This window comes from Oncorhynchus kisutch, linkage group LG13, assembly GCF_002021735.2.
Source record: "Oncorhynchus kisutch isolate 150728-3 linkage group LG13, Okis_V2, whole genome shotgun sequence".
NCBI lineage: Eukaryota > Metazoa > Chordata > Actinopteri > Salmoniformes > Salmonidae > Oncorhynchus > Oncorhynchus kisutch.
The window spans coordinates 37,539,791-37,555,637 of NC_034186.2; the positions used below are offsets into that span (position 1 = coordinate 37,539,791).

General features: G+C 42.9%; 1 protein-coding gene across 6 annotated transcripts in view; it reads right to left on the reverse strand.

Annotated features, from left to right (window-relative positions):
- gatad2ab (GATA zinc finger domain containing 2Ab) overlaps positions 1-15,847 on the reverse strand; it is a 32,485-nt gene that overhangs the window by 6,782 nt on the left and 9,856 nt on the right. For all 6 annotated transcript variants that reach the window (XM_031786170.1, XM_020498850.2, XM_020498849.2 and 3 more), the window contains exons 2-3: positions 2,849-3,161; positions 27-156 (exon numbers count right to left, since the gene is read on the reverse strand). In XM_031786170.1, coding sequence (XP_031642030.1) covers positions 27-156; positions 2,849-3,153 — 435 coding nt within the window. In that variant the 5' untranslated portion in view covers positions 3,154-3,161. The remainder of the gene's footprint in view (positions 1-26; positions 157-2,848; positions 3,162-15,847) is intronic.

The window sequence follows — 15,847 nt, forward strand, 5'->3', positions numbered from 1 at the left end:
GTGTGTGTGTGTGTGTCGGGTCATACCATGAGCAGGTCAGTGTCTGTCTTCCTGAAATGGTTCAGGCCGTTCATGACGGGGCTGGACGGCTCGTTGTCTGACAGCACTATGACGTCATTGTTTGGTGACAGGGGCTGCCTCTCTTTCTTTAAGTCACTGGGAGAAGAGAGAGAAACAAACCATTTACTTTATAAGCTAAACTCTACTAGGCAAAATGTAAACATCAAGAGCAAAACCCCCCTTGAGTGACAATCCCTCTCCTCACACAATTTGGAAATTTATTTGAGTGTGATCATACAACACTAATCACCTAGCAAATGAGAACCACTTGGGCGTGTATGCAAAAAGATACAGTAGCAAGATGGGTCCAGTAGAGGGCGGTAAATTCTAACATTTCAGTGGTCTATGAGTGAGCAGCAGTTGTGGGACACCCAAGTTGATCTGAGCTCAATAGAGCCGTCATGGTGGAGTGGGAGCTCTGTTCAGAGCCCTGTCTGAATAACAAGCAGACTCCAACTCCTTACAACTGGAATATAAGAGGAGAAAATGAATGCATTCAAAACAGAGCCAAAATACGTGAGCTTCTAGGCCCGAGCTACAAGTTGCAGACTTAGGCCGGCTGTGTGATTAGATCTGGCCTCATAGCTCCCTCTGTGGCTTTAGCTAGCTGTTGTTTCCTCCAGCCTGAGGAGTGACGGAGAGGGGGAGTGAAAGGCCGATGGAGGAGATGGCTCGCTGGCCCCTACACAGCAGGGGTCCCACTTGTACCCAATGGGGGAGTGAGGCTGGGAGGTGAGTAGGTGACGCTTTGTACGGACAGTAGCTATGTCTGCGGCCCCACCCCTCCCAGCTGCTGACACCAGAGTCGCGGAGCAGAGGCCCGCAGGAGACACTGGAGGGGAGAGAGAGGGGTGGGGGAGGGGAACATGGCTAGGAGACAGCCTATTGTATACACCCTGACTGACTGTGTCTTGGGCTACGGTGCAGAGGGTAGGACACAGGCATATCAACAAGGACACAGTCATTCTGGTTGGTGCAAAACATCCCAGGGCCCTGCGGTGGTAACAGGGCTGAGGCCTCGTTGTTTAGAGGGCAGGCCGAGAAAGATACAGTAGCTATGGTTTACAATCACACAGTCCACAGCTGGTGATACAGAGGGCTTGTAAAGCAATGGGCCAAGTAGGGCAAAAAGTAAACCAATGGATAGGACCACACACACACGACCTAACCAGGAGTAACTCCTAGCCCAGGCAATGGGCAAAGGGAGGGTTATTATATATATGGTGACGAGGTGATCATCTCCACCCTAAAAGCTGATTTGACAAGCACAAACAAAAGCCAAGTACGTGGTTACATAAGATCCAGTGGCCACGGCTTCCGTTTCTACAAGCTACTAACGTTAGTTCTCTGGAATACTCAGCAGTGTTGACTCACACTTCCTCTGAAAGACTTAACTCATGGGAGGTAGGTATTCCTACCAGTACAAACCACTATTCATGAAACTGGACATGGACAAATGTCATCAACCGTTTGCTTTAGCCTATAAAAATGTCTATCCTGCCAAAATAAGTGTTTTTATATCTTTCTAATTCTATGACATTGGAATGCAATGCATATTCTATTACTCGGCACCCAGTTTCTGAAACAGTTGGATCAAAATGCTAGATCTCCTCTGCAAACACTAAAAGTTCTACAAAAAAAATGTGGAAACAGTAGCAGCACCGGCTTAGGGTGAAGAAAAGGGCAAAGGTGACATGAGGGTGAACTACTACGATGCATAACTGCAAAGCCCTTCCTTGGCGGCTATCTTCCTTGCGTACTACTGCTCTCACCTCCAGTGTATATTAATGACTCTACCAAGTGAAGAGATCACATCATGACATCAGGCATTTGGTCATGTGACACACACACTCAACAAGGGCCCCTCCTTTCCCCAACTGCTCCTTCCAAAGTGGAAACCATGGCAACGACCGGCTGGAACCAGTTTGTGACACATAGCCTTCATTTTGTATGAAGTGAGGCAGAGTTCAGGTGCTGGAGAAAATGGAGCCCGTCAGCCAAAGCCTCAGACTTCTCAAAATGGGTGCAGGCCACCAGGAACAGAGGGAGCACAGACATGCACTTCCTGTGTGAGAAGCCCACTCGCTAGCTAAAGCAGACAGCAGTTCAAACACACCTACACATAGTTGTTGCAACACACACACACACACACACACACACACACACACACACACACACACACACACTAACAGCCTAGGCTTCAACTTGTCAAAAAAAAATCTTTTTCCATAACCAACCAACCCCCCCACCATCAACAACAGCACATGACCATCCATGCATACCCTCATAACTCATTTTAACCCAACCATATCTGAAGATCTGGACAAGGCCTCTCTCACATACTGCCTCAGTAGAGACATACAACTTTATAAATTAACCAAAACCTTAACAGCTGGATAATCAAGTCAGGACATTATCAACATCATCCCATATTTGCCTTTTTGGATTTACAATGTTGTAATACAAAATTGTATTTTGAAGGCAAACTTGCTTTCCAAGCAAATGTCCCTTTCCAGTCATAACAAAGCACTACATTCCCTAGTCACAAATGTACCATGTGCAGACTCCAAGACAACCCATCATATTGTAAACATGCACCAAAGGCCAGATGGAAAAAATAACATTTTAGAGCAATGTTCTAAAACTAAATCCAGAGAGTGATGGTAATATTATTATTAACAAAAATAGACAACGTCTGAGGTTACCACAGTCCAGTTAGGCCTTGTTCAAATGTACAGCCAGAAAGAGTGTAGGCTTAGACCATTTGCGTAATCAGTGTTCTTCTCACCTCTTGGACGTGCTCATGTCGACAGGCCCGTCCCCGGTCTGCACCTCCACTTTGATGGTAGCCTTGACCTCGTCGGTCTTCAGGATGCTCATGCTGGCCACTTTGGCTGCCTGCTCCGTCTTCACCACATCTCCTCCCCCCACAGCCACTAGACCTATAGGGCCGTCTGCTGCAGGTGGCTGTTCACTGTTCTCCAGCTTCACCTTCTTAATGTCCAGCTCCCCCCCGGGGCTGCCAGGGGCCACCACGTCCCTCTCCAGGGCCCGCTTCTGGCTGCGCGTCTGACGCACCGCCTCCTCCGACATTTCTTTACCTGGCGACACAGAACGAGAGACAGGGGGGTTAAAGATTTGGATAAACAAACAGAGGTCTGTATCAGCGGCGGGCAGGCTTAAGTAGCATCGCACCACCCCAAGATGAGATTGAAGTTGAACACTGGCTGATAATGAGTGGTCATGCAATGCAAACACCACTGTCGGGGAAAGATAAACAAACACTGGACCAATTCAACAGTGAGGCACTTGACCAATGAAAACTGGACAAATCTAGGCCTAAATGCTCACTGAGGCACCATATCAGTGTGGATGTGTGGTAGCGGGCCGGTCAGTAATTCCTCCAGCTGTGCTGGAGAGGGGGGGGCTCTCTGTCTGACTGACCTGACTGCAGCACAGGCCTGCCTCAGTGCCAGCTCCCCAGATGCTGACCCAAATCCCCCATCATTAAAGTAATAGCAGAGGATGGAGCAGGAGGGAGACACACTCAGCTTGAACATCAGCCTGACCCACAACTATGGCACTACACCATGGATAAAGCATACACTCACACAGACATGAACATCTCACAGACGCACAGGTTATGAACTGAAACAAGAATCAGAGCTCAGTGTGTACTTGACACTCTGTGTGTGTGTTCTGGACTAGAGTTGAAGTACAGGGAAGGGGGGGGGGGGGGGTGGAAGACCATTAGGCCTACTCTTATCTCCTTTCAAGCCTGCTGACTCCAGTACTTCTAGTCTACCGTCTCCCCTTAAGTAAATATAATTGCCTCATCACTCCCCTTATAGAGGTTGTAAACAATCATTGGGGCAGCCACTGTATAGACTACCTGAGTGTACACACTTCTACCATCAGATAAAGAAGGCTGACTCAAGGTCTTTCTCATCCACTGTGACATCACCAGAGCAGAGCTCCATATTACCCTTCCCAAGATTCTATGGGAGACACAAAGCCTTTCCATGAGAACCGGTTTAAACCAGTCTGAGGGTTGAGAAGAGGCTGGAGGGAGCAGGTTTTAACCCAGAGAGACCGACAGGCAGCAGGAGAGGCCACAGCCTCCTGCCACTGGGAGATTTTTTTTGGGGGGGGGGGGCAGAGATGCTGTCGCCTGCATTCCAAAACACAAATGTCTGCCAGAGAACAGGAGAAGGACAGCATCACAGACACCACTGAAAAATGTACAGAGACAACTGAAGGATGCAAAATGGCAATCAATCTATAACACCGAACCAATCACTATCAATAGTGAAGTGATCCATAACATGTCAACTTTATTTAGGTCTAATTGCCTAAAACATTGATTGTCAAAGACACACACACACACACACACTCAATCAATAGATTAATTCGGAGGGGAAAAAATGACTTAAGAGATTCATTCGAACGCCTAGATTTCAGTATGATCTGTATTTAATTAATTCAGGTGGTGACACAATATGCTGTAGAATAAAACATCCACCAGTGCTCTGAAGCGTGTTTACCCTTTCACATCTGGAAACCATAACGTTGGCCATGTTCAATTAGTGTCATAAACTGTGCCCTATAAAATGTGCTGGCACATTAGAATCAGGGCTTTACAAACGTTGTACGCATGAAAACATCTTTGCTATGGCTCACATCAAAACAGCTCAATGGATGAACCACACCTCGGGTTGGCCTGTCAAACAAGGAACTGATTTTCACACTTGTGTACCTTGGAGTGTGTACAAGGCCAGCCTAAACCTTCAGTCACTCAGGCTACTTTCTGCAAAATGGCTATTGTAAATATCATCTTGACACAAGCACAAAAATACATTCACCAGTCAAGGTTAAGAATAAACATGTCGAGTAAATTGCTTTGATGACTGTAAACTAAATCGATGATGCTCACAAGGCCCATAAATTCATCTAGGGCTTGTCAAGTGTATGCAGTTCACATTGACAACAAACTCACTTGTGACAAAAAAACAACACTTGATTGCCAGTTTGTTGGACCTGTAACTGAGTTGAGTGGATCAGTCTGAAATTCTCCAATGTTGGTTGGGACTCAGTTCAATTCCCACTTGACTTAAAGCCCACATAAGAAGAAAGAAAAAAAACAGATGCTTGGAGTTTTAGTGAGTCATTGGTAGCTGAACACACACTTCACCCCAGGAGACCAATACCAGCCACTCCTAGCACTGATGCTTAGACTACCTAAACAGGATTCAAATTAAAACACCCCCAAACATGAGAAGTAGTACAGCTGGGCAATACATTTAATTCATGTTTTAGCAAGATATTCCAAATGCCTGTATCGCAAGAATGTAGCTCTGATTGCTCTGATCTCCTTCACTCTTTCTGCTGTGACTGCACCTTCCCATTCACACCAAGCTCCTCCCCCTGCAACTCAGAACAACAAAGATGAAAGATCACTTCTTTCTCTCTGACAAGTGGTTTCAACTCGCTATTTGCATTTAAGGTTTGGTCGAATAAAAATCGCTCATATGACCGGCTATAATTTTTCAACGGCGATACCAATTTTTGGAGGACCAAAAAAAGCTGATACCGATTCAAATGGGCCGATTATATATATATATAAAATAATGACAATTACAACAACAATTACAACAACACTGACAATTACAACAACACTGAATGAACACTTATTTTAACTTAATATGATACATCATTAAAACAAATTTAGTCTCAAATAAATAATGAACCATGTTCAATTTGGTTTAAATAATGCAAAAATAAAGTGTTGGAGAAGAAAGTAAAAGTGCAATATTTGCCATGTAAAAAAGTTAACTTAAGTTCCTTGCTCAGAACCTGAGCACATATGAAAGCTGGTGGTTCCTTTTAACATCAGTCTTCAATATTCCCAGGTAAGATGTTTTAGAGATTCTAGGACTCTCTCTCTATATACCATTTGTATTTCATACACCTTTGACTATTGGATGTTCTTATAGGCACTATAGTATTGCCAGCCTAATCTCGGGAGTTGATAGGATTGAAGTCATAAACAGCGCAATGCTTGAAGCACAGTGAAGAGCTGCTGGCAAATGCAGGAAAGTGCTGTTTGAATGAATGCTTACGAGCCTGCTGCTGCCTACCACCGCTCAGTCAGACTGCTCTATAAAATATCAAATCATAGACTTAATTATAATATAATAATACACAAAAATACGAGCCTCACACGAAACCCAAACCGGCTGCGCCATTGTGCATTTACATTTATTTTGTCCCCCTACAACAAACGCGATCACGACACGCAGGTTAAAATATCAAAACAAACTGACAATGAGATTAATTTGGGGACAGCTCAAAAAGCATTAAACATGTATGGCAATTTAGCTAGTTAGCTTGCACTTGCTAGCTAATTTGTCCTATTTAGCTAGCTCGCTGTTGCTAGCTAATTTGTCCTGAGATATAAACATTGAGTTGTTATTTTACCTGAAATGCACAATGTCCTCTACTCCAACAATTAATCCACACAAACAGTCAACCAAATCGTTTCTAGTCATCGCTCCTCCTTCCAGGCTTTTTCATCTTTGAACTTATATGGTGATTGGCATCTACACTTTCATAGTATTACCACGACAACCGGCAAAACAGTTAGTCTTTCAATCACCCATGTGGGTATAACCAATGAGGCGATGGCATGTGGGTACCTGCTTCTATAAACCAATGAGGAGATGGGAGAGGCAGGACTTGCAGCGCGATTTGCGTCAGAAATAGGAATGACTTCTATTTTAGCCCATGGCAACGCAGACGCTCGTTGGCGCGCGCGAGCAGTGTGGGTGCAATAATTGAATAACATGGATTTCTACATTTATTTTGCAACACTCACGCACGCGACTTGTCCAGTCTGGTCAGCATGTTAGGTCATTAATATGGTCAAATCCGGAAACTATTTTGAAAACAAACGTTTATTCTTTCAGTGAAATACGAAACCGTTTCGTATTTTATTGAACGGGTGGCATCCCTAAGTCTAAATATTGCTGTTACATTGCACAACCTTCAATGTTATGTCATAATTATGTACAATTCTGGCAAATGAATGACGGTCTTTGTTAGGAAGAAATGGTCCTCACACAGTTCGCAATGAGCCAGGCAGCCCAAACTGCTGCATATACCCTGAGACTCTGCTTGCACAGAACGCAAGAGAAGTGACACAATTTCCCTAGTTAAAAGAAATTCATGTTAGGAGGCAATATTAACAAAATATGCAGGTTTAAAAATATATAATTGTGTATTGATTTTAAGAAAAGGCATTGATGTTTATGGTTAGGTACATTGGCGCAACGACAGTGCTTTTTTCGCGAATGTGCTTGTTAAATCATCACCTGATTGGCAAAGTAGGCTGTGATTCGATGATAAACTAACAAGCACCGCATCGATTATATGCAACGCATGACAAGCTAGATAAACTAGTAATATCATCAACCATGTGTAGTTAACTAGTGATTATGTTAAGATTGATTGTTTTTTTTATAAGATAAGTTTAATGCTAGCTAGCAACTTACCTTGGCTCCTTGCTGCACTCGCGTAACAGGTGGTCAGCCTGCCACGCAGTCTCCTCGTGGAGTGCAATGTAATCAGCCATAATCGGTGTCCAAAAATGGCAATTACCGATTATTATGAAAACTTGAAAATCGGCCCAAATTATTCAGCCATTCCGATTAAAATCGGTCGACCTCGAACATGGACACCGAAACACATTGAGACATCATTTCACTATAATGGAGGACAACTGAACCTTTCTAATTATAGTCTTTATGTCTCAACTCCTCAAACTGCATGAAGAGCAGACTCCTAAAAACAGACTATCAATGAACATTGATTCTGGAAAATGAATGTAGCAGTTTAGCCACAGACCTATACTAGCTGTCTAGTCTGTGTTTTATGTACAATGAGCATAAAAAACTATTATATAACGAATTGGCACCTCGTTCTCATTCTGAGAAATAAGATTTGAAATCAAGTGGCCCATCTGAACAAAGTGGACAGGCTAGCATGCTGTTCAAACAGTTGGAGACGGACAGAAGGGTGCGTTCATAACAATTCAACTGTTCTACCATGTTAACCAGCAAATAGATCCAAGTTGGCTAGATTTTAAATATGAAAGATTATCTGGCTACTCACTAGCATGTGGAATTATGCATGACAGATTGATTATGAGACCTAACTGTGTTCATTTTCTACAGCTAATGCCTGCTATGAGATGCATGGTTCCAGTAACGTTTCTAACAAGGGTATTTTCATAGACTTGAAAGCCAGACCAGTGATTATTACAAAGAAAAAGCAGATTAAACTACTTTACCATTTAGCCTATGTATAATTTCACACGCCCTGACTTCGTTAGATTATTGCTGACTGTTTGAAATGCAGCGTATTTTACCTGTAAATTGTAAAACAAAAGCTTATTTAGAGACAATATAATACATTGATATATATTGTGAATTGCCAAAAGTTTGAAAAAAATCTAATCAAATAGATTATTTTTAGGCCATATCGCCCAGCCCTAAGAGGAACAAGTTGGCCAGGCTGCTGAAACTGGTCAGCTCAGCTTTTTTCGCCCACTCAGCACTTGCATTGCCACAGAGCTATAGTGATTCATAATATCCCCCACATCTGCTCAATGTTTCACTAAAATCGGCCTATTTTCCAGGAAGGCAGGGCATTTAACTAAAACAAACAGAGGCCAGATTTAGGAAGCTCAAGCAATGATAACAGAACCAAGAGAGGTGGAGGGCACGAGAGGTGGAGGCAAGAGGGTCCCTGCCTATAAAATGGCGGGGTGGAAACACTGTTGCGCTAAGAGGGACTGAGCACTGCGACATAACAAGGACAGATGTGCCCCGTTTCTACCCATCCATGAGCACAAAGGGCATCTATCTGAAGGGGGTGGAGCATGCATGAACCACAGAGCACACAGCTCTTTACTATCATGCCCTGAGCTCACACATTCAAACACACTTAGTGACACTGGAGGGAACTGGTGGTTGCTGAACGTCCTCCCTGAATGCAGCCAGGGACAGCAGGGCTCAAAATGGCCGCAGGGCCTGAGTGGCACAGCACAGTGTAGTATTACCTGCTCTTGACGTATGTCTACATGTGAATCATAGGAGCCAGAATGGCCTCTGCAATTCCCTCCCCGCTGATGACATCCAGTAGAGTAATCTCTAAGGGAGCTATTCTTGTTTGTAACTCAGGCATGCATGACTCATCTCATAGTAGATGGATGGCATGATGAAGATGTAACATTTGAGAGACTTATGTGCCCGTCCTCAAATGTCACGTCACACTTCACCTACCTACCACCCTGTTGAAGCTCATTTGCTATTCACCAAGCAATGTCTATCTATAGCTAGGTTTCCATCCAATTGGCAACAGATTTTCATGCAAATATTCCAAAATCTGCATTAAACAATATGCGCATTTTCCCACCAAATTGACAAAAGGCTGGGCTTGATAACGTAGTGCACATACAAATAACTTGCCGTTAAATTCCCATTTACTGAATAAGAGTTCAAATGCGTTTCCATTGCATTTCCAACTTTGATGGTTGTCACAAAAATATCTGCGTTATATAGCAAAATGTGCCCACTCTGGTCTTGGCACGTGCTCTCTAGCCAACAGCTCTCAGATACAGTGTGGGTAGGCTACCTACATGATGAGATTATTATGGACAAAAGAGCCAGATTACTTTTATTTGTCAAATGTCAGCCAAGAGTCAATCACCATGTGATTGCGATTCCAAGTTTACGTCAAGATGGTTATTATATCAATATTAGCAAATAAAGGCGTTTCACTGCAATTTCTAGCGTAGTTAATTTTACAGACAAAAATATCCCACCTTGTCTAGCGTATTTTGTTTTGTCGACATTAGGAACATTTACCGGCAAATTTGCTGTTTCCATCAGGCCCGTCTTGACATGTAATTTATTCGCATAAAAACAGTTGGATGGAAACCTGGATTATGTGAGAAATCAGGAGATGTTGCATTAGACAACCTCTGAGAAAACAGACAGAGCAATAAACAGAGTACAGCTAAAACATATGTACTAAAAGGCCAAGTAGGAAAGTGAGAGTTTATCCATTCACTGCCATTCAAAGTAACGTGAGAGGGATTGACTGGGGAATAACATGGCAACAGTACTTCAACCAGTCATCTGCACTGACACGTGCTGAGAGAGTACTTTGGAAGCAGGTGATGGCAGGAAGGTACCAGGAAGGAGTGGAATGAAGAGAGTGCTTAGAGCCCATACAAGGACAGATTGATGACATTTCTTTCTGCCTCTCACTATAGGGTGTCAATCAGGAGACTGTGCTGTGAGAATTGAGCCTTGCTCTCAGTCAATGACCCTCCATTCAAGAAAACAAAAGCATTTCATCATGAAAAGACAGGAAAAAACGAGTTCAGGATTTCTTTCATTACTTGAAAATGGCCAGTACAAAACACCGAAAAACATGTTTAGTTTGAATAGAGTGTAGATCATTCTTGCTGTGGGCAGAGGGCCAAGTATGGATCTAGAATCAACGATAGTGTCATTAGGCACCATCTGGCAACTCCAGTGAGAGTCAGTAAAATACAGTGGAATTTGGAAGACAATTTCATCTCACAAATAACCCCAATCTGTCGATCAACACCTGTAATGTAAAGGAATCAACAGGTCCGACTGAAGTAGGCTATGCATTTCAAACAAGCAAAACACCATGTGTGACATCTCAAAAGTTTGTTTGCCTCAAGTGGGGGTGGAGTGAGACAACCTGGTCTCAGAGCATTTTGTATTATTCTCTATGTAAATTCAAGACACTCCATTTGGTATGCTAGGTTACGTTTCGTATGGTTACATAAGGAAGATGGTTAATTAAGGCAAAAAAGAAAGGAAGGTGGTCGGTCGGGGTGGATGGGTCGGCGTATAACAAACTTCGAGCAACCCAAAGGTTTGCAAGTTGGAATCTCATCACGGATATCTTCAGCATTTTAGCTAATTAGCAACTTTAACAACTTACTACTTTGCATGTTAGCTAACCCTTCCTCTAACCTTAACCCTTCACCTAATCCCTAGACTAGCTAATGTTAGTGAGCTAGCTAACATTAGCCACCTAGCTACAATTTGTAACATATCATACGTTAAGAAAATTAGTAACGTACTGTACATAATGCAAATTCGTAACATAATAAATTGTCATTCTTAAAACATATATGAAATGGATGATGGACATCCATAAATTAATACATACCATGTCATACTAAAATGGAATGTCTCAGATGCATGTACAGAATAATACAAAATGCTCGCAGCACATCACACGATAAAGTTTGCAAAGGTGATGGTAACATAGTATGTATCAGAAAACAAATGCTTCAATTGGACTCGATAACTGGCTTTGTAATGTACAGCATTAACGTACACATTCTAAAGGCAAACCGTCACCTCAGGTTTCTAAATGACGTGTGCTCATACATTGCACTCTATCCATTATCAACAGGGTTGGAAAATTACACCCGCCAAATGCTCGGCCTCCAACCGCAAGGCACTACAGAGGATAGTGCGAATGGCCCAGTACATCACTGGGGCCAAGCTTCCTGCCATCCAGGACCTCAAAACCAGGCGGTGTCAGAGGAACGCCCTGAAAATTGTCAAAGACTCCAGCCACCTAGTTATAGACTGTTCTCTCTGATACCACACGGCAAGCGGTACTGGAGAGCCAAGTCTAGGTCCAAGAGGCTTCTAAACAGCTTCTACCCCCAAGCCATAAGACTCCTAGTCAAATGGCTACAGAGACAAATGTCAAATGGCTACCGAGACTATTCACATTGCCGCTGCCGCCGAAACAGAAAGCATGCTCATTTACCACTTTTGAATTAGTTTAGGCCCGTTCCATTTTAAGCAATTTCTGCTATAAACATTGGATCGATTACACAGTTGGCTAGAACAATATGGAGAACCTGGTATGACTCTCCTGTGAGCACATTCTATTTTCATGCAAAATCCTTCAGGGGTATAGGATCAATCAAAATGCTCCATTTCCTCAGGCTGCTAGCTAACCTCTTCTATCTGATATGTAAATTACCTTCCCTAGGGATTGGATTTAGCGAGCTAGAACATTAACAGCACACGGACACTTTTAAAACGGGCTCTATTGGGTCCAGTGAGAGAGGGAGACAACATAATATTGCCCAATAAATGGGCTGCACACAACGCTATTAAATCTCCCTCCTATGCAATTAGTGTCCATCTGTTCCCTGTGATACACATTTTAAAATCAGCATATCATCGTAGATATGAATAACGCAAAATACGTTTGTTTAATTATTCATTTAAGCACTACAGATCGTGTTTTAGGTTCAGAATGACGTCAACTCCTAATATGAATTTAGAAAGAAAGTAAAACTTCAACCCGCTGCATTTTCTTTGGAATATCTGATTGTGACAAAAAACACATTGCTTAATCTGGTTCCACCAAGCTGAGTACATGGAGACTAAACAGAGAGGGAGAGAGAGCATAGAAAGAAGAGTGAAAGAGAGGGAGCCAGCTGACTGGGTGGTGGGGGAGGGTAGAGTGGCTGGCCATAGATCTACTGTACACTGATAAACACTTTTCCTCTTCAGCGTCCTCACTCTCCGTCTCCCATTGGTTGTAGCAGCATGAAGGCAGGGAGGGTGCCCCTACTGGTTCGGCCCTGAACACCAAGGGTTAAGCCCTGCCATTTTAACGCAACTGACAGATCAGGCCATTAGGGTGTTACCTAACAAAATGGAGGCCTTTAACCCTGCATCTACCAGAGTGAGGCTCCACCTGGATTCCCCTTAGCAACCGGACGACGACCGACGGCACGCACAAAGCCCAAGAGGTGCAGCCAGCCCCCTACACGTGAGCACAAAGGAATGTGCACGTACGGAAAAGACTCAATCACAAACACCAAGCACACTGCCCCCCCCTCAAACATACGCGCGCGCACACACACACACACACAATCCCAGTTTCTGAGAGGAAGAGGACTACTTTATATTAGTGTTTGCAGTCACGATGCAGGCCGATCGAGCCGCAGTATGCATTGGGACATTAAGAGCAGATTAGTTCATAGATCATAATTAGTATGAAATACCAGCCGCTGTACCTCTGATTCCATTAACCATGTGATCTTCATGATGATACTGCCAGTGGATAAACTGATCAGCTAGACTAGACTCGTTTTAGCTTGAAGTCATGAATTTGAATGGCAGCACAGTTGAAGTTGAGTTTACCCTGCTCAATAGGTCAACTACCTGGACCGTGATTCTGCAGAACTCAAAGTGAAGGGTTGCACAGGGGTGGGCAATTCCAGTCCTCGAGGGCCTGATTGGTGTCACAGTTTTGCCCCAGCCCTGACTCCAATAATCACCTAATAATGATCTTCAGTTTAGAATGCAATTTGATTTAATCAGTTGTGTTTGCTAGGGATGGAGAAAAAATGTGACACCAAATCAGGCCCTCGAGGACTGGAGTTGCCCACCCCTGAGGGCTAGCACATAGCCTACTTGAGGCAACATGCTGGTAACAATATTTGAACGTTATTCTTCGGCACAGGCTACCTGAAGCCTAAAAATTATTTCTACCCTAGTATATGGAAAAATACCCTTCTTAAAAGGGATATTTTATCCCAATCATATAACGCATCGCCACACTATTTACTTTGTACTGAAAGTGATACATCTGTAAAACTTACTGCTGACATGGGATCATATCAACAGTGGACTAATGAACAAAATAATCAAATAAGTTGTGCGTAAAATATGCGTAAAATATCCCTTTAAAATCTCTACTGTTATAAGTCTCTACTGCATTTGTGAATCCTGATGCAAATTCCCTTAAAGGCATACTATGGGAATTTGCCACGAACTTCCTTCCTACTGGATGCAGAGACTTAAATGGTATCCATGAGTTCATCTGACTCGGGAAGTAGATAAAGGGCCTCATGCCAAAATCCCGAAGTATTCCTTTAAATCATACAGTACACATAATCTAGCAACATCAGAGATTCCTTTTCCTCTGGGAATATGGAGCAATTTCTGTGCCAACAGAAATTGTATTTGAATTCCATTATTTTGAATTTGTATTAGGATATTGAATTTGAAATGCACATATTGAATCATTGAATTTGTAAACGTAACTTGTATTACATGATTTTAAACTGTATTGAATGAAGTGCATTCTGTTAAATTGATTTGAATATTCAATTTAGCATATATACACATACATAGCATTCATTGTCTATCAAGTTAAACTATAATTTCAAGTTTATTATAAGTTTCATAATCAACTTCCCTGATGCAGTTTTGAAATTCAGATCCAAAACCAGAGACAACATCCTGGTACTTTGCCAGCCAGGAAAAGTATAAGAGAACAGATAGTTTCAAACGCTCTCTGTGATAAAACCAAAGCCAGTAGTATGAACAGTGTGATTTCTGGTGCTTTTTTGAAGACATTGTGGCATGTTTATTTCTTCCTATAAATTTGGCTCAAGCATTAATAATGGCGCAGGAGAGGATGGCTGCCGTTTTTACAGTCTCCTAACCAACTGTGCTATTTTGTTTGTAATTAATTTTGTACATAATGTTGCTGCTACCGTCTGGACATCAGAACAGCGATTACTCACCACGAACTGAACAAAGATTTTTTATTTAAAATGAGTCTGACGTGAGAGAAATACTGCCCGAAAAAAGGGGGAGTAGGGCTGGGTGCCTAGCAAGAATTCGCTGACGAGTAGGTAAACCACCACTACCCTCTGTATTATTGGCCAACGCGCAATGGAGCTGACACGGTACAAATCTGTCATTCTGGCCATGAGCAAGGCAGTTAACCCACTGTTCCCCGGGCGCTGATGACGTGCTGATGACGTGGATGTCAATTACGGTAGCCCCCTGCAACTCTATGATTCAGAGTGGTTGAGTTAAATGCGGAAGACTCTTAAGTTGAATGCATTCAGCTGTACAACTGACTAGGTATCCCCCTTTCCCAATCATTGGAAAACAAACTGGACGATCTCCGATCAAGACCATCCAACCAATTAGACGTTAACTGTAATACCTTATGTTTCACCGAGACGTGGCTGAACGAGAACACAAATAATATAGAGATGGCTGGCTTCTCTGTGTTTCGGCAGGACAGAGCAGCTACGTCTGGTAGGACGAGGTTGCGTTTCTATTTGTCAATAACTGCTGGTGCGCAATGTCTAACGTGCTGACCAGACCGGACACGTTGCAAAATAATTATACACATACATTTGATTAAATCATTGCACTCACACTGCTCGCAGGCGTCTGTGTAGCCAGGCGCTAAAACTTGGTTATTTAGTAAGTCCTGCCTCTCCCATCTCCTCATTGGTTTTTAGGAGCATATACCCATGTGGGCGATTGAAAGCTGAACTGAGGTCCAAACACCAGTCGGTTGTGGTAATGCACCTTAAAGTTGGTTGCCAATCGCCATATAAAGTCCAAAGGAAGAAGCATGAAGGAACGAGGAGGGATGACTAGAAATGAATTCAGTTTACAGTTTTATCTGTGGATTAATTGTCAGAGTAGAGGACCATGTCCATTTCAGGCAAAATAACAACCCAATGTTTATATCCCACAGTTTGTTTTGATATTTCAAACTCCCGTGTCCGTCCGGTGTGGATGGACAACAAAAAAAAAGAACTTACGTGCGACTAACATTGAATCCTACTACACCGGCTCTGACCCTCATCGGATATGGCAGGGCTTAAACTATT